We start from the raw sequence: 18,883 nt of genomic DNA, 5'->3' as shown, positions 1-18,883 counted from the left end.
CCCCCGCCCACCCAGGTGGGCTGGCTGAATGGGGGGCTTGTGCGAGGGCCGGCGGGGCGGGAACTGGCGTCTGGCCGGCCCACCACCAGCCCCGCCCGCCGAGCACAGCTCGAGGCCCCTGCCTCCGCCCGCCAGCTCCTCTCAGAGTGCGAGTGCAGCCATGGCCGGAGCCCCCACCCTGGCCCTGCTGCTGCTGGGGCAGCTGCTGGCCGCCACTGTAACCTTGACCGAGGCACAGGTGAGCGTGGGACCCGGGGCGCGTAGGGCTCACCGTTGAATGCAGTTAGGGTGGGGGTCCGTGGCTCTGCCGTCACCTGTTGAGCAGCGCAGCCAGAGAATAAGCTCCCCACTTGCCCCCTGTAGCCAGTCTCCCTGAGTCAGTGAGGGAGCCAGGAATTCCGGGGCACTTGGGGATGGTGGGCACAGTCTTGTCACTGCAAAGTTTCTGTACCACCTGGGCACAGGCTCGCCCTCCCCCAGCTGAGCCCCCAAGGAAACCCTGGGGATGAGTTCAGGGACTGCCCTGTCCTCACCCAGTGGGGGTGGTGCCAGAGCTGCATCTCCACCAGAGGCACACAATGTGGCCTTTGTTCCTCGTGGGCCTCGGACGTGGTCCCTCTTGGCCCAGTGAGGTGGCAGGGGACGCTGGAGGTCTGAAGGGGAGTGGGGAGGGGGGTGGTGCAGGCCCCTGCACAGGCCCGAGCTCTTCTCTGGACTGAGAGGAGGGTGTACTCTGTCAGGCTAACCCCAGGGCCAACTAGGGGGGCCCGCAGTGGGAGAGCATGGGGTGCTGCCACCTGATGATGTTTCTGCATTTCAGAAAGTGGGACCTCGAGGCCCGCCCGGTCCCCAAGGGCCACCTGGGAAGCCAGGCAAGGATGGCATTGATGTGAGTTTGGGGGGATGATAGGGAAGTCTCTGTGGGGTTCTCATTCTGGCCCCAAACTCCCTGAGCCCCAGGCCTGATGGAGAGAAAACGAAGTCCACCTCCCAGAGCTGGGGTGATGTTGGGGGTGATGAGCACCCCTGTGGGATGTGAAATGGGACAAATGATCCTTGCTCCTTCTGGGAGTGGACCCCTCAGGGATTGTCTCCCAAGAACAGGTGGGGGTGGCTGTGAAGTGCTCTTTGGGTTGGAAGTGTGGGCCCTGAGGCGTGTGTCTCTGGGTCCCTGGAGGGCCCACACTCCTCTTTTCTGGAGGTAAAGGCCCAGGCATGGGGCCTGTCCCCCTAGCAGGGTCTCCGTGGCTACTAGAGGTTGGAGCCAGCCTTGAAGGGGCTGGGGGGCTGTCATCTTCAAGGTGCCCCAGCCTAAGTGTGGCCCTGGCCATGTGGAAGCAGATGAGACCCCACAGCCTGCTCCCAGATCCAGGTGGGGTGAGAGCTCTGGACCCAGAGAGGCCCAGCCAGGCCATGAAAGTTAGGGCCCTCCGGGCTTCTCCTCACCAGTGCTGGTTCCCGGTGGAGCCACCCTTGACCAGTCCTCAGCTCTTTGAGTCCCAGGGGCCTGCCCGGCTCTTGACGGCCCGAGTCTCCCTCCTCCCACCCCCTCTGAAGGGCCATTGCCGAGTGCAGCCATGTTGGGCCCTGGACCCAGGCAGCCTCCCCTCCTGGTGGGGCTGGGCCCCTTGCACCCCAAGGCTCCGCAGCCAATAGGAGCCAGGCCCCATTGTTCCCTCTAGGGACGTTTCCATGTAATACCTGGCCTGGAAGCTTTGGGTGGTCATCAGAGGGGAGGGTGCTGGGGTGCCTTCCTCTGTAAGTGGGGACTGCCACCTCTGACTAGGTTTCAGGCAGGTGGAGGGGTGGGCTTCATGATACCTCCCATCATTTCTGGGGTGTTCCTGTGCCCTCAAAGTGGGCTCAAAAGCCCCAATCTGTCCAGCTAACCCCTCTCCCCACCACCTGCCCTCTCCCCACCACCCACTGCTGTGCCTGCCCCTGGAAGGGAGAGGCCCACCGGTGTGGACGACAGGATGAGGGGCTCCATCTTGTCTTCTGGAGCCTCCTCTGGCCCAGCTCTGCTCCCTGGGGACGCTTGGTCACATGACATGTCCTCTCTGCAGGGAGAAGTTGGTCCTCCTGGTCTGCCTGGGCCCGCGGTGAGTGTCCTGGCTGCGGTGTGAGCTGTGTGTGTATGTGTGTGTGGTTGGGGGGGATGGCCTCCTTCTATTCTGGAGGGGAGGGATGGGCCTATAACAGAGGGGTCATTGACATCCCTTCCCATCACGCTGGGCCCTGGGTCACCAAAGGGGAGGCCTGGGAGGAGGGGCAGAGCAGAAAGGGGTGGGAGGGGAGTAGGTGGGACTTGACTCCTCTCAGGGCAGGGTCTGGCTTTTGAAGCTTGTTAAGGCCAGGGGAGGGATCGACACAACCCTGCACATCCAGCTCATCAGAGGTCCCACAAGTGACCCTCCTGGAGCTGTTCAGGCCAGGAATTAAGGGCTCTAGGCTCACAGAGGGTACCCTGGCCCTTCACTGGGAAGGTTGAAGCATCCAGGTGAGTATCATACAAATGTGGTCAAAGAAGGGTAGGGGACTGCTGGAGGAGGCGCCAGCAAAGGTGGGCAGCTGGGCCAGGGTCTGTGGGCAGCACAGAGGTGGGGCTCTGGTGGAGAGACCCTCCTCGGGCCCTACTGGAGGACATCTGTCTTCTTGGTGAAGGCCATTCTCTGGCTCAGCTTCTGTCACGCCTCTGCCCTTTCCCCCCACAGGGACCAAAAGGGGCCCCAGGGAAGCCGGGGAAACCGGGAGAGGCCGGGCTGCCTGGACTGCCTGGAGTGGATGTGAGTGTGCCCGCGCCTCCCCTCCCTTCCCCCTCCCCTCCTCTCCTCATGCGAGCCCCCACCCCCTCCTGCCTGGAGGGGCTCCATCCCAGCACCCAGGAGTCAGGTTTAATTGCTGTTCTCCAGCTGGGCCAGCTCAAACAGGAGAGCCTGGCCCAAGAGGATCTCCAGAGGTCCCCCAGCGGGGTCCCTTGGCCTCCGTCCCAGACCCGTCAGTGTCTGGCCCTGTCCGCCAGACGACAGCGCCAGCACACAGGAGGGGCGAAAGTCCCGCCAGCTCTCGCTTCTCTGGGAACAAAGGCCCATTATCCAGGCCCCTCCGAGCCCCTGGCGGCTGCATCAGGGGTCCTCAGGAGCTTAAGGCGGGGCCCCAGGACGGGGGCTTTGTGAGCACTGGAGGGGGTCCAAGTGGGGAACTCTCCTGCTCCCTGGGCTTGTCCACTCCAGCAGGGGCTCCAGCTACTGGCTTCCCACTGGCTGCCCCCTCCCCCCAGCACAGCACACCAGGTGGATGGTGGGTGGGGCCAGTGGGGGGAGGTACCAGTCCAGTCTTTGTGACCTCTCTGGACTGGCTTTAGTCAGAGAAGGGCCCATGGCTGGCTCTTTCCCCCAGCGGGGCACATCCTTCCTGTGCGACCCCTCCAGTCCTCCTTCCATCTGCTCCCCAGGGTCTGAATGGGCAGGATGGACCTCCTGGACCCAAGGGCGCTCCTGGAGAACGGGTAAGGCAGGCACCAGGTCCAGTGGCTTCAGCTTGGGGTTGAGGTCCTGGCCAGGGGCAGTCTGGCTGAGCACCACCTGTCCACAGGGTGGGGGTCCTGAGGGCAGCTGCCGTGACTGGACTGGCTGGGCCCCGCCCCTGATGTGGGGTGGAGGGGGCAGGAGGGCAGGTGGACCCAGGGTGGCACGTTCCCTGTTCCCACCCCATCTGGGCAGAGCTGCCCCAGCCCTCAGACTGGTGGCTGACATGGTGGGGGGCATGGCTGGCCCTCCTCCTCCTGTGGTGAACCAGTGCCTCTCTCTCTGTGCCCACCCGAGGGGCCATGGTCACCCAGCCTGTCCCCTGAGTCTGACCAGTGTCCACCAAAGCCTCTTTCTGGTTGACTAACTTCTCTTGTGGTGCTGAGAGCAAAGCTGAACCCAACACTCCCTCTCCTTCCCCGCTTTAAGGAATGACTGTTTCCCAGCCCTGGAGTATAGAGGACAGGGGGCTGGGTGTGGGGGGACCCAGGGCACAGCACTGCCTTTGGGAACTGGGCTACGGAGCTTTCTGAGTAGCAACAAGGAAGAGAGTGGCTGCCTGCAGGAGGGCAGGTGCTTTGGTGATGCCGAGGAGGGTGTGGGAGATGGAGGAGGGTGGGAGAAAGTGGGTTAGCTCCAGGCTTTTCTGCTGGGAGCCTGGGACACAGGAGGGGAGGGGCCTCCAGTACAAGGACCTCGAAGTTGGGATACAGGCAGGAGGAGGGCCAGGAGGGTGCTGACAGGCAGGTGGCTGCTGGAGCTTTGGGGCTCTCTACTGTGGGCCAAGGTCGGAGGGCTTCCTGGAGGAACTGGCCATGGAGCTCCTCTGTGTGGAGGAGTCACATGGGTCACACCTGGTGGTCCATCCTGCCTGCAGCAGCACTCCCAGGAAGGTGGGACTGGTTCTGGTTTTTCCTCTGCAGGATTGTTGGTAAAGGGCTGGACCCAGACCCCTGGGACATCAGAGGTGCCCCCCACTCACTGCCTGTTGTCAGTCTTCTGTGAAACAGGAACCCCTCCTCAGGGGAGATGAACTTGGGAGGGAGGGGAACGGGTTTGCACACACAGGCATGGTGCCTCTGCCAGCCCCTCTAAAACCCCATTTCCTCCTGCAGGGAAGTCTGGGACCCCCAGGGCCACCTGGGCTGGGGGTGAGTACTGGTGTCTCCTCCTGGTGGGAGCTTGAGGGCCCCAAAGCTCCCCAAGTGCAGCCCCTCTGCAGCTTCTCCTGAGATCCTGGGTGCCATCCTGGCTGTATCCTCTCATCCCCAATGACCACCTACCAGCTCAGGGTGATGGGGTGGGTGGTGGGCAACCCCTTCCCATCCCCAGCAAGCCCTGATCGCATTCTTGGCATTGCAGGGCAAAGGCCTCCCTGGACCCCCTGTGAGTATTTACAACCCTCGTGCCCGCTCCCTCGCCCCAAACATGCCCACCACACTCAGAGCCAACATGGTCACCAGGTCCCAAGCCAGGGTGAGGGTGGGGCTTGGTGGGGCGACAGAGTCCCTGTCCCTAAAGAGAGCTGGCCAGCCCTGTGAGGGGATACAGGACAGAGTCTGAACTGCCCTGGGTCCTCAGAGCTCCTTGGGTGCAGAGCCCCCTCTCTCACTTTTTACCTCCCCAGGGAGAGGCAGGGGTGAGCGGCCTACCAGGTGGAATTGGCCTCCGGGGCCCCCCGGTGAGTGGCTGCCAGGACTCCCCAAAGGCAACTATGGGGGTCTTTCCCTCCCTTTTCCCTCCCCTCTTCACCTGCTCCCTGCACCCCTCCTCTCCCTCCCCTCTTCTTTGGTGGGCCTCAGTGGCTGAAGTCCAGAGACAGAGTGGATCTCAGGATGCAGAAGGTGGGGGAGGGGCGAGCAGGTGGGCGGCACCGTAACTGCATGGTCCTGGGTAGGGGGGCTGCTCCTCTCCGGAGGTGGCTGGTCGCCTCACCCATGGTGGGGGCTGCTCCTGCTCTTTCTGAGTCATAACCCCTCCCACAGGGACCCTCAGGACTCCCAGGCCTCCCTGGCCCCCCGGGACCTCCTGGCCCCCCTGTGAGTACTGGGCAGAGGCTCTCAAGCTCTCGGGCGAGTCTCAGGCATGGGTAACTGCTTGGTGGGTGGGACTCCCTTGTCCCCAGGGTGCCCATCCTCAGGCCCCCGGGCTGCCAGCCCCAGGACCCATGTCTTCAGGGAGAGTCCCGGCCACACCCCAGACAGGGGCTACGGCCAGGCTGGAGCAGGTGCGTCAGCTGACCTGGACTAGTGGGGCTCAGGTCTGGGGCCACCCCATCCCAAGGGCAGATGGTTTTTGTCATTGTCACACACCCTGCAGAGGGGGCCAGCAGTAACTGGCACTGGCCACTGGGGGATGAAGAGCCCGAGTGCCATGGTGGTCTCGAGTGGTGGGTTGTAGGCAGGGAGGGTGGAGGGCTGTGTCGAAGCTGGCATCTCTGTGTTTCAGGGTCACCCAGGGGTCCTTCCCGAAGGTGCTACTGATCTTCAGGTGGGCACATGCAGCCTTTTCAAAGCCTTTTGTGGGGGTGCCTGTCTTGGTGGGAGGGGGGGCCCATCTGGAGAGCACAGGAAGGCAGGGATGGGGGCTCCCTAGGAACAGGCTCAGTGCAGGCAGCACCAGTTCTGGGTGTAGCATCTCCCCTGCGCTGCCCTCTCCCCACCCCACAGTCTAGCCTTGCACTATCGCATCTCCTTGGCATGCACGGTAGCGCAAACGGAAGTTAATTTAAGCAAAATCACATGTTGACCAATTCCACTCCTCCTTGGCACAGCCAGGCTTTGCGTGTGAAGGCCAGGTTTTAGCCACGCAGGGCAAGCTTGACCACCTTGGCAGGGTAGACAGAAATTTTCAGGCTAGTCTAGTATTTGAGCTTTGCCTCTCATGTAAGAACAGCAACTCTGGAGGCCCGGGGTTCGTGGGCCAACACCCAGCCTCCTGGAAGGATTGGTTGTAAGTTATTATACAGAGGGCCTGGCCTGGCCCAGCTAGCCCACTTGTGCCCCTGCCGGCCCCTCTTGCCCCCACCTGTGTCCTGAGGGCTTGACATTGGTGTCCCTGGGGAGGCTTCAGGGGTCTTCTGGAAAGAGGAGAATGGCTGGGCCCCTGATGCTGAGGGAGCAACTGGAGGGTGACATCACTGGCTCTACCAGATGAGCTGTGGAATGATCCAGAAGCCCCCACACCAGACCCTGGGGATGCCCGAGGGTCACACACGCCTCCCTCTGGCACCTCCGTGCACCATGGGGACCCTGAGCAGGGCTGGCTGCCGAGCTGTGTGATGAAGGCCCCTTTGTGAAGCCAGCAGCCACCGTGCTGAATAGCTACTTTGAACCTGTGCTGGGCTGAGACATCGGAGCCGGGTGTGTGGAGGCGGCCTCGAGGGGCTGGTGGCTGCGGCCTGGCTCTACAATGCCTCACTGCACCCCGCGGCGGCCCTGAATAAGGCCCTGTCTCAGCCCCCGTGTGGCCCAAGGTCCCCTTCACCTGTGCCAAATGGCCCATCTCAGGGCCTCCATGTTCTGACCTCAGCGCCTGCTCCTATTCTGTCTGACCACTCTGTTTCCCCACAGTGCCCAGCCATTTGCCCACCAGGCCCCCCAGGGCCCCCAGGAATGCCAGGGTTCAAGGTGAGCAGCCACTGAGGGTTGACACAGACCCCAACCCACCTCTACACTCCCTAGGAGGTGACCGGGCCCCCACATGGGCCAAGGTCAGGGGGTGGTGGGGTCACAGGGCTGTTGCAGGAAGCAAGGGGGGCTGGGGTCCCACCCTGCCAGGATTCCTTGCTGTGTCCCTGTCCCCTCAACACTGGTGACCCGCCGGGATGGGGGGCATCGAGAGACAGTGCGGGGAAAGCTGGTCTCAGACCCCCACCCCCATCCTGGTCCAGCACTGCTCCTCCCACCAGGGCCTTGGTTTCCCCAGCTGGCTGGTGGGCTGGGCAGGCCTAATTATTTAGGGCTGCTTAGGGGTGGGGCCGTGACTGTCTGCCCACCTCTGTCTTTCAGGGACCCACCGGCTACAAAGGGGAGCCCGGAGAAGTCGGCAAGGATGGCGAAAAGGTGGAGGCTGGCCAAGGGGTGGAACCCGGCAGGGGGTGGGGAGGAACAGGTGCTGGGATGGGGTTGCGGTGAGGGGTTGGGGTGAGTGAGGAAGTGCTGGCTGCTTCTCAGGCAGGCAGATGGGGGCACCCTGACTGAGCGACTTCTGTGAATCCCCCATCCCCCCATTCTGGGCTTGCCTGCCAGCGCCCAGTGGTTTGGGGCAGGGTCTCTGCACAGACCCCCACCACCTGGCCTCACAAAAAGGTTCCCTGAGCCTGGGCAGGCCCGCTGCCCCGCCCCACTCCCTCATGGCCACTGCCCTGGAGGACGTGTGTCTGTCCTTACCCGCAGACTAGGGCCCCTCTAGCGTGATGGGAGTGGCCAGACTGCCACGTGAGCAGCTGACCCCCACTGGGAGGAGGTGTCTGGGGAGGGCTGGGTGCTTGCTAGGAGGGAGGACAGCGTGCAACCTCTCTGGAAGACAGCCAGCGCCCCCTTGGCCTTGGAGGCACAGCTGTGAGGTCAGGGCAATGTCCCCCACTACTAGGGCTTGAGCAGTGGGTAGAGGGTAGAGGGCAAGGAGGAGAGCTGGGGCTGACCCCACCCACCACCACTTTCTGCGCCTCTCTTGCAGGGTGACCCCGGCCCCCCTGGACCCCCTGGTATCCCGGGCACCGTGGGGTTGCAGGTGAGCAGGGAGAGGGGTTGGATGGGTGAGGATGTGGGGTGAACAGCTCAGGGATGCAAGTGGTCCACCAACCCCCAGGACGGGACTGGGTGGGGGTCCTGAGACCAGGGGCTTCTAGGGGAGACCAGGGTCTCCGTGGCTCCTGGGGGGTGTGCACTCCTAGGGGACTTCTGGCCCGGGCCCTACAGCTCCAGCTCTCTCCCTGCAGGGTCCACGGGGCCTACGAGGACTTCCAGGGCCACTCGGACCCCCCGGGGACCGGGTAAGTCTACAAGCCTCCCCGCCTCCCTGGCCCTTGAGGGGCTGTGGGCCAGCCTGAGGTCAAGAGGCATTGGGGGCCACCTCCAGAGGTCAGGTGGGCCCTGTGAGTGTGGGTCCTCACCCGTAGCCATGGCAGGGCTGTCTCTGGACTCCACTCACTGGATGGTTCCCCAAACCAGAGCCTGTGAAGGCTTTTGTGGGTCTAGAGGGACGGCAGGCATCGGGTGAGGAGGCCTTGGCAAATGTGGGGAGGGGGAGAGGCCTGGGGACCCTAATGGGGTGCTGATGTGGGCATTGCTGGGGAGCTCCTGGGAGGGCCTCTCCAGATGGACTTGGGTGCCTTGGGGATGCCCCCAGGCCTCTGATGAGAGGCTCAGGGTCTTTCTCCTCCACAGGGTCCCATCGGGTTCCGAGGGCCCCCCGGGATCCCAGGAGCCCCTGGGAAAGCGGTATGTGTGTGTCTGAGGGGGGGTGGGGCGGGCCCTGCAGGCCCGGCTCCGTTCTCGCCTCTCTTCCTCACCGTCGCCTTCCCCAGGCCCACTGGGCTGCCCCAGCCCTTCCCGGGGCTTCACTGTCCCATGGGCTCCCCTGGGGGACACGTGTCACACCTGGGTGCATGCCTGAGAGGAATGACCGGGAACACTGGGCGCAGGGGTGTTTCCCAGAGTCAGCCCGGCCCTCATGGGAGATCTGCACCCTGCTTTCCAGACATGAAGTGAGGTGGAGGTGTGGTTGGGGTCCCTCTGGCCTCTGCGACCCTCGGCAGGGTCACCCGTCCCCCCACCTTGTTAACTCTTTCCTGTCCCCCCTTGTCACTGCAGGGCGACAGAGGAGAGAGGGGCCCAGAGGGGTTCCGCGGCCCCAAGGGCGACCTTGTAAGTGAGAGAACCTGGGTTCTCTGGGTCCTTCCTGGGCAGAACCTGGTCCATGCGGGTGGGAGAGGCACACAGACAGCAAGTCCAGGGGCCTGGGGCTGCTGCCCTCTCCTCGGGGTAGGGGGACCCCCTGGCCTTGTTCCCCCTGTGGCTCCTTGAAGCTACTGTCACCTAACAAGCTCCTCTCGGGAGTGGCCGGGCAGGGGCCAGAGGACCACTGACGTCCATCAAGAGGCCCTGGGCTGTGAGGCCTGACCTTGTGCCAGGACTGCCCAGCTAAGATGGAGCAACAGAAAACACGACTCTTGGGTTAAGTGACCCTGAGATAATCAGGCATCTCCCAAAACGAACTGAAGTGACCGTCTCCAAACCCATCTCGTCTTCCCCCGGCTTGAAAGGCACCCCCAAGACCCTAAGATAGCTCCTACTTGATAGGCCTTTTTCCCTAGGGGTTGGGCCTGGCCCCCACAGCTGTCCCCCAGCCAATCCTGAGTCTAGCAAGTGGTGGGCAAGGCTCCTGTCCCCCTCCCAGGACCCAGTGACACATCTGGGAGAGCAGTCCCCAAGGCCTGACTGTGGTCCCTCCGTGTCCCCTAGGGCAGGCCTGGTCCTAAAGGCGTCCCCGGCATGTCTGGGCCTGGTGGAGAGCCGGTGAGTGTCTGCGGCTGCCAGTGCATGGTGGGGGGGCGGGGTGGGTGACCTGTGTGGCTCTCCTGGCCCTGTGCCCACGTTCAGCCCAGACCCGCACTTCCTCCTGGCCCCTTGGCTCCTTCCCCACCCGAGCCTGAGAGGACAGGGCAGCACAGCTGGTGGTGGGGAGGCAGAGCTAAAGGAGGTGGGGGGAGGAACAGACCCTGGCTGTCCTCCTGCCGCCCTCCCAGTACATGACTGTGTTTGTGATCCCCAAATTGGTCGAGCCTGTGGAACTAGGCAGGTCAGATCCTGGCTCCCAGGCCTCAGTCTCCTGGTCTGTAAAGTGGGCACAGCAGACTTTCCCTGGAGTGTTGTGAAGAGTCTTGGTGCATTAGGGGCAGAGTGTGGTCTGGGTGCATCCTCCCTGCCTTCACCTCACGATCAGAGGGCAGCACAGGTCACCACCTGCCTGAGTCCAGGAGGGTAGACCCACGGCACGGCAGTGGGGAAGGGCAGGGCCTGGAGGGCGTGCCTGGGAGGGCATGGCCTGGAGGGGGCCCACGGCTCACGCGGCCTAACACCATCCTGTCCCCAGGGCATGCCAGGCAAGGATGGCAGGGATGGCCTGCCAGGACTCGATGGCGAAAAGGTTGGTCCTGGCTGGGGGTCTGCAGAGAGGAGGAGGGTGTGCGGGGCATTCAGCCTGAAGGACCTCAGCACATGTCCCTCAAACTCCACAGGGAGAAGCTGGTCGCCATGGCGCCCCTGGAGAGAAGGGGCCCAACGGGCTGCCGGTGAGTGCATGCGGCTACTGGGTGGTCATCTACCCCAAGCAGGGGTGCGTGTGGGGTCTCTGCATCAAGGCCAGGGAGGCTGTGGGAGGCCCTCACTTTCAGGGTGTTCTGCCTCTCACCTTGTGTGCTGACCTCTGACCTACAGGGTCTCCCCGGACGAGCAGGGTCCAAGGGTGAGAAAGGAGAACTGGTACGTGGTTGCTTTCTCCTGGGGAGAGGGGGAGGGGAAGGCGCAGCCACAGTCTGGGTCCTGGGGGCAGAGGGCTCCCCCCACCCCCCACAGGCAGGCACTCAGGGTTCACCCCTCCCCTGCAGGGTAGACCTGGAGAGCTGGGCGAGGCCGGCCCCTCAGGAGAGCCTGGTGTCCCTGTGAGTATCTGCAGCCCTTGCCCCCTACTCGTGTGTACATGGAGCCCGCTGACACCCTCTGTCCCTTCCCGAGTATAGGGAGATGTTGGCATGCCCGGCGAGCGTGGAGAGGCTGGACACAGGGGCTCAGCGGTGAGTTGGGGAAATGAAGTCTCAGGGGGCAATGGGCTTGGGACCCATTTCTCTGCGGGCTGGGGTGGCATCTTAGAGGTATGAAAGGGCTGAATCTGTGAAAGTTGGGACATGGTGGTGGCTGGGCCCCAGCTGTCCTGTCCTTCAGACTCTGTGCTGAGGGCACAGAAGCCCGGCACCCGGCACCTGGCCAAGGGAGCAGCCCCGCCTCGGGCCCCTCCACGGACCCAGCAGTGACACCACCAGCCTCAGTGCCCAGGGCAGCAGGGGAATCGGTGCCTGGTGCCAAGTCCAGCTAATGCACAGGGTCCCAGGGCCTAACCTCTGCCACCCCAGCTGCCCCCAGGATGCCCTCCCCCCAGCAACTGGGCCAGATGGCTTGGGGTCCAGTCCTTTGCCTGCTCAGCCCCCAAGGGGAGGTGGAGCTGGACTAACGCTCTCCCTCTGTCTTTCAGGGGGCTCTGGGCCCACAAGGCCCCCCTGGGGCCCCTGGCGTCCGTGGCTTCCAGGTAGGTGAGGTTTGGGGCCAGAGAGCCCAGGTGGGCCAGTTAGGCTTGGGGAGAGGTCAACACTGGGCTCCTCTGTGGGGCTGACAAGCTGGGCACTTGTCTGTAGGGCCGGAAGGGCAGCATAGGAGACCCTGGCCTGCCGGGCCCCCAAGGCCTCCGAGGTGGCGTCGGCGACCGGGTAAGTGCTGTCCCAGCGGGAATCCCTGCACCCCCAGGTCCCTCATCCCACCTCCCACAGTTCATAGCACACACACAGGCAGTGTCGGTGTCTAGTAGTCAGCACTGGGGGGCCCCGTTGTCCCTGATACTCGGGGGCTGGGGGCATCAGGGAGGAGGCTGGGGGCTAGGCTCCCATCACGCTCAGAGGCCAGGATGCCAAGTGTCCGGGAGGGGCCCTTGTGTGCTGAGCTGGTCCTGGCGCCACAGTGGAGGAAGGGCACTGGCCCCCTCCCTCGCCCCGCTGCGATCCTCTAACGCTCACCCCTTTCTGACCAGGGCCCGGGAGGAGCTTCCGGCCCCAAGGGTGACCAGGTGAGACATCGGTGGTCAGGTCAGCTGGGGGGCTGCCACTGTCTTCAGGGCTGGGGGCACCTCCTTCTCTCCCTCCCTCATTCCAGCTTTGTCGCTGCCCCCCACTCCTGGCTTCCCAGGCTGACGACTCAGAGCAACCATCCAGACCAGGGTCAGTTGGCTCCTGGGTACAACAGAGGCTGCCTGTGGCCTGGGGGGCTTCTCAGGGACCTTCAGAGTAGGCATGCTCCCCGCTGACTGTCTGGGTCCCAGGAGCAGCACCTTTTCTCTGGAGGGCCCAGGGTGGGAGAGGGGCCCACAGCTCTGCTGCTGACTGCCCCCCCACCCCCGGAGCACCAGGAGGACCTAAAACAGCCCAAACCCACCTGAGGCTCTGCTCGCTGTCAGCCTGGCACCCAGGCCCGGGTCTCGGGCACGGCTCCCACCAAGAATGGGGGTCGGCAGCTCAGCACTGTGTCGTTTCAGGGCATCGCGGGTGCTGACGGCCTTCCTGGGGATAAAGGAGAACTGGTGAGTGTGACAGGCGGCCTCTCGCCACGTTTGTGGTCGGGGGGAGGGTGCGGGGAGGGCAGCATCTGCAGGTCTGTGGGGTGGGGCTGGGGCCAAGTCGAGGCCCGAGGCAGAGGGTGGGACCTGTGCTGTCCCCTGTGGTGGGCGGCCCCAGGCCCGGTGGTGGGGTCTTCTGTCCCCCACCCCCTCTCCACACTCCCTCTGTGACTTTTCAGTATGAATTAGCCAGAGCTGAGACTGAGCTACAGAAAATGCTGTTTCCACCGAGCTGATAGAACAAAAGGCTGATAGAACTGACAGACAGTCACACTTCAGAAGGTGACTGATAGGGAACAGTCAGGGTGTCTGGAGACAGGGACCTTCGTGGCCCCATGTGGCAAAGGTCTCTGGCTCTGTGACCAAGCCTTTCTTTAAGTCTGGAAACGGCTCAGTCCAGGACCCTCGTCTCCAGCAGAACCTTGTAGCCCAGAGCCAACCTTTCCGGCTGGGGTGCTGGGCACCGTCTGTGGCTGGAGCGGAGCTGGCGTCGGGCTCTCACCAGACAGCGGCCCAGGTGGAGGAGGGGTCCTGGGCCATCTGGCTGCTGGCTGGTGCCCCCCAGTCCCTGTCCACATCCTGCCAGGCAGATTCCCGGGTTCACAACTGGAGAAGGGGGGGCCTCAGCCACGGAGACCCTCAGCTCCACCTTGTGTGTAACAATAAAATGAGTGAGAACAAAATAAACATGGGTGAGAAGAAGTACACTGCTGCTAATAACACTGCTGAGGGAAAATGAGGTGGCTTCCCTGCCTATGGCTCAGACGGTAAAGCGTCTAGCTGCAATGCAGGAGACCCAGGTTCGATCCCTGGGTCGGGAAGATCCCCCAGAGAAGGAAATGGCAACTCACTCCAGTATTCTGGCCTGGAAAATCCCATGGATGGAGGAGCCTGGTAGATTACAGCTCATGGGGTCGCAAAGAGTTGGACACGACTGAGCAACTTCACTTCAGGGAAAATAAGTTTAAAAACATCAGTAGCTACAATACAATCTCAGCAATATAAAAATATAAAAAGAATATACAATATTTATGAACATAAAAGAAACATACCTAGAGTAAGAAGGAGTAACCCCTGTGGATGCTGTCGTGTAATCAGACAGCAGCTTCACGGGTGACTTGCTTTCTCTTCATCCCCACCTAATAACGGGCAAGGCTGGCTCCTGGGGAACTAGTTCCCACAGCCAACAACACGCAAGTAACTGAAGTGCACAACTTCCCTTCTGCTCTTTTCCAGGGTCCCAGCGGCCCTGTTGGCCCCAAAGGAGAGGTGAGTGCCTGGCAGACACTGGCTCCCCAGCCCCCTTGGGGCCCCAGGCTGGCTCTGGGGCACTGATGGCCATGTGGGTCAGAAGTGCGAAGCTGCCAGCTCCGAGGGAGAAGCCCCTGTAGGTGGCTCGGCCATGACCCCTGCCCTGCTTCTGTTTCCCTCCAGTCCGGCAGTCGCGGGGAGCTGGGCCCTAAGGGCATCCAGGGCCCCAATGGCACCAGCGGCGTAGATGGCGTCCCTGGCCCCCCTGGCCCCGTGGGCCTCCAGGGTGTGCGAGGCGTGCCCGGCATCACTGGAAAACCTGGGGTCCCGGTACGTTTCCCCCGGGAGCCAGTGCTCCTGCATGTTGGGCTCTTCCTGGGCCCAGATGAAGTCCTTTCCAGACAATCAGGGTTCCTGGTGTTAGTGGGGGTGCCCCAAAGAAATCCAAGTGGGCCCCCCAATATGATGATGGATTTGGGGGTGAATTTCAGGGGAAAGAAGCCAGCGAGCAACACATCAGGGAGCTGTGTGGGGGGCTGGTCAGCGGTGAGTGTCCTCCATCCCGCCCCACCCTGCCTGGTCCACGGTGCCTGCAGCCTCACCCACCCCCAGACCAGGTCCCATCTTCACCCCCAGCCTCACCCTCACTCCATCCCCACCCCATCCCCCACCACCACCCCCAGCCTCACCCCCACCCCACCCTCATCCCCACCCTCCATCACCTTCCAGCCAAGCCCACTGCGGTGTCCCTGGGGTCTGCACTGGGTGGGTGCCTTCCCCTCAGCATTCCTTAGGGCTGTGATTTGCTCTTCAGCATTTCTCACGGACAGCATACTGACACCATTTCTCACGGACCTAAAGCAATTACAGCCCTTTGCAGTCAATGAACAAGCTTTATTTGAAGGGCACTATGTTCACACTTCACGTAACACACTTCTGATGAATACACGTCTGATCTTTGTTTTCCAAAAGAGCAAATCGCGCAGCTAGCCGCGCACCTGAGGAAGCCCCTAGCACCGGGCTCCATCGGGCGACCAGGTCCTGCTGGTCCCCCAGGCCCCCCCGGCCCCCCAGGCTCCATTGGTCACCCCGGGGCTCGAGGGCCCCCTGGATACCGAGGTCCCACAGGAGAACTTGGAGACCCTGGACCCAGAGGTGAGTGCAGCCCACCCCACCATGCAGCCACACACTAGAGCCCCCCACCGGTGTCTCCACGCAGAGTCTCCACACAGAGATGCTCCCTTATGGGGACAGGGTGGGGAAGAGGCCCAGAGGGGAAACTGACATGAGGCCTCGGGGGCCCCACCTTTCCCCTCCGCTCTCCTCCCATCCCCTCCCCACGGGCTCCTCTAGAAAAGCCCCAGAGGTTAATTGATTACTAGAGATGTCTGGGGTACAGCCCTTCATGCTCTGGGGCCCAGCTCCTTATTAAACCCAAGGGTATGACAACATTTTCCAAAATGTGATGTTCTTCTCAAGTTTCATTAGAACAACATTTGGGGGAGGACTGAGAAGAATGTGAGGAATGAACCAACAGGAGCCCCATTTATACGTAAGAACAGTTCCTGTAATGAAAACTGGCATGTGTGAACATTTCTGTGGCAAAAGGCAAAAGTTATGAAATTGAGAAACGCATCTTAAGAACTAGGAGAGGTAATTTAGAAACGAGGCGGAAACCTTGACCCCCTGCCATGGTGCCATCGAGGGAAGCTCAGTGCCCACACAGTAACACGGCTGTGGGAACTGCTGGCCATTAACCTCTTCTAAAAAAGGCCTTGAACACTTGGTTCATTATACATCGTCTGCCACCACAGTCTGACTGTCTCAGGTCAGCCAGCCTCCCAGCCCAAATTTAGGATTTAGAGCTCCTCATTGCTGCTAGTTCGTTCCAAACTTATTAAAAAAATAATTTTCTATTTCTGAGAAACAGCTTAAGAAAAACAAAACTTACTTCTGTGAGTTCCTTTCTTCATCTGTGACGTTAAGTTTAAATACTTCAGTAGATGAAACTGCTTCTGTAATTGGTGGTATCGTTTCGTTACTGTAAAGACATTGAGACTATGTTCAGCACTAGAGGGCAAACACCGTCAGATGCCCTTCTCCTCCCTGGCCAGCCGAAGCTCACTGTCAGACAGCTTCCTGTTGTCTTGGAGACGTCACTGTCTGCAGCGGGGGGATGGTTCCCCCCAAAGACAGACCAACAAGGTTTTATCCAAATAGGGATCTGAATGCCGTAAAGACTGTTGAAAATAAAATTCAAAAACAGCATTCATTCTCAGAAAAACAGCGTGGCAGGAGTCAGTGGAGGCAGCCACTCGGCTACAGGGTCATTGTGCTCCCTGGGGTGCCTGCCTCGGGCTGGGGACGCCTGAGGGTTACTGTTTGAGTTAAAAGAGAACATATTCTGTAGGTCCTCAGACAGATGCCACTGTCACTGCTGGACGTCCATCTCCCCAGGACAAAACGGGTCAGGGAGCTGTAGAGGCCGAGGAAAGCCCAGGACCCATGGGAGGCTCTGACTGCCCGGCCCTGGGACTCCTAGTCCTTTGCAGAAGGTGTGCTACCTTCTGTGATGGGAAAAATGACAAACACCAATTGAAAGGAAACTGGTGTCACTGCTTTTAGCATCAGGCAGGACAGATGCCCCCAGCCCAGCTGTCTGCCTCAAGCAGCATCACTATGTGGACAAGAGGCTCAGTTTCCCCGGAACATCCCCAGGTCCTGCAGCCAGCATCACACAGGCACAGGCGGCCAGCGGGCGCTCGCAGCGGGCCTTAGCGCACCTTCCAGACACCAGGGCCACAGAGACCAAAAGCAGCCAGGAGTGAGGGAGCAGAGAACACAGTTCAGGGGGTGTTTGAAAACACCTTAAATAACTGTCAAAACTCATGTTGAACATAGGAATACAGGGCAAACGCTCAGATTGAACAAGCTACTAGTCCAAGAGTGATGCTCTGATACTGGGGAGTCACACAAGTGGGTGACATTGAGCCCGACACTTTGCTGCGTGTCCTTTTCTAAATGTGTTTTTTTTTCTAAATGTGTTTTGATTCAGTAAAAAGCTTAGAAAGCGGGCACCCTGCTTGTAAGAAGGCGGATCACCACTCACCACAGCCAGTCTGTCTTTGAACTTGAATCAGGGCTGCTAAGCATATGATTATGTCACTTACTCTTGACAGGAAACCAGGGTGACAGAGGAGACAAAGGCTCGGCTGGCGAGGGCCTGGATGGGCCTGATGGAGACCAAGGGCTGCAAGGTACGAGACCACTGTCACTAACGTCACACGGGCACATCTGGGGGACGGGTACACTTAGTCGCCTTCTAATGGAACAACTTCTTTCTCTTGGCAAACCATTCTTAGAGGCGGGGTCAGGAGCTCTTTCAGTAACCACTTTTATATGGAAAAGCTGAATCAATGAACTGATCACCCTGTGTTAAAGTAGATTCAGTTAGATTCTATTCAACTAAAGCCATCAGGCATTTCAGTTCAGTTCTAACAGAATTTTCTCTTAATTGACCCACGTGTACCCTGGGTGTTGGCATTTTTCATGTCAAATATAAATGCTCTGCCAAGAGGGAGGAGGGCAGCCCCAGCCGTGTTCCCTTCTGTGCCTTCTGGTGGGGGGGGGGGGCGGTACATGCTGAGGCCACCTCAATACACACCCGTCAGCACCCCCGGCTCCTGCTTTCTCCTCTGCTCCCACCTGCAGTCCACCTCCTCAGGTGCCCCCACACAGTCCACCCCTGTGGCTACCACCCTCATCGACAGCACCCCCATCCCTCACCCAAGACCCATTCCTCACTCGGCGCCGATTGACTCAGGTCCACGCTGCCCAGCTTAGGACAGAACCCCAACTCCCGCACCCTGGGCCCGTCCTCCCCTGCGAGGCCTCTGCCCTCGCTGCCCTCCAGCCTGAGCGCACCTCCCCTGGGCCCCTCCTAGAATTAAGAAACGAGCTAGAGAAACACAAGAGTTGGGTTGGCTTAATGGACACTCCACTGATGTCCCCTTTCTGTGTCTCCACTCACCTTTCTGGTGGCTCTCAAGGACCGCAAGGTGTACCCGGCGTCGGCAAAGACGGCCGAGATGGAGCTCACGGCGAGCCTGGGCTCCCCGGTGATCCTGGCCTTCCTGGTGCCGTTGGCGCTCAGGGGCCTCCTGGCATCTGCGATACCTCCGCCTGCCAAGGAGCCGTGATGGCAGCTGTTGGGGAGAAGTCAGGTCCCCGGAGCTCCTAAAACACAACTTCAGGAAAAGTGAGAAAGCGGTGCTGACTGAACAGCGGGCTCTGGAAGGATTGCGGGGACCAGTGGCGTCCTGGTATCAATGGGAAATGCCGCCCAGCAAGCCATCCAGCAAGGCCACCCCTCCTCGTCCTCAGCAGTGACGACTGGACACTTGGTCCCCGAGAGCATGCTTCAGTGAGCTGCTGTCAGAAGTGTTCCGTCTCCACGTGAATTTACAACGGTCCCTTCGGCTATAACGTCATACCTCAGATACAGGCCAACATTTCAGAGGGATTGAGGGTATACACACAGAAGGTTCCGTACAACTCCACGAGAGAAAGAACAGTCAGCAACTTATTTACATGGCATTTGTGTAAAGACTAAGATATCACTTCAATAAAATGACACATGAAATCTTCAGATTAATGACTGGCCACAGTATTACAAAAAAAAAATAAAGAATTTAATGTACGGTATCCCTTCCATACAAAGG

At 60.8% G+C, this 18,883-nt stretch overlaps 1 protein-coding gene across 1 annotated transcript; it reads left to right on the top strand.

Moving 5' to 3' along the window:
• The first annotated feature begins 13 nt into the window (after window positions 1–13).
• COL9A3 (collagen type IX alpha 3 chain) lies at window positions 14–18,866 on the top strand. The gene is made up of 32 exons (XM_043479283.1): window positions 14–238; window positions 821–889; window positions 2,067–2,102; window positions 2,715–2,786; window positions 3,455–3,508; window positions 4,643–4,678; window positions 4,890–4,913; window positions 5,155–5,208; window positions 5,513–5,566; window positions 5,976–6,017; window positions 7,100–7,156; window positions 7,538–7,591; window positions 8,208–8,261; window positions 8,470–8,523; window positions 8,918–8,971; window positions 9,344–9,397; window positions 9,995–10,048; window positions 10,626–10,679; window positions 10,771–10,824; window positions 10,970–11,014; window positions 11,140–11,193; window positions 11,272–11,325; window positions 11,781–11,834; window positions 11,941–12,012; window positions 12,330–12,365; window positions 12,831–12,875; window positions 14,148–14,180; window positions 14,346–14,492; window positions 14,654–14,708; window positions 15,135–15,317; window positions 17,342–17,419; window positions 18,212–18,866. Exons 1-32 carry the CDS (start codon window positions 29–31, stop codon window positions 18,400–18,402), a joined length of 2,187 nt encoding a protein of 728 aa, XP_043335218.1. The 5' UTR covers window positions 14–28; the 3' UTR covers window positions 18,403–18,866.
• The last annotated feature ends 17 nt before the right edge of the window (window positions 18,867–18,883 follow it).

This window comes from Cervus canadensis, chromosome 10, assembly GCF_019320065.1.
Source record: "Cervus canadensis isolate Bull #8, Minnesota chromosome 10, ASM1932006v1, whole genome shotgun sequence".
NCBI classification, from domain to species: domain Eukaryota; kingdom Metazoa; phylum Chordata; class Mammalia; order Artiodactyla; family Cervidae; genus Cervus; species Cervus canadensis.
Note: the sequence above shows the minus strand (reverse complement) of the source record. Positions and strands in the feature narration are given on the sequence as shown.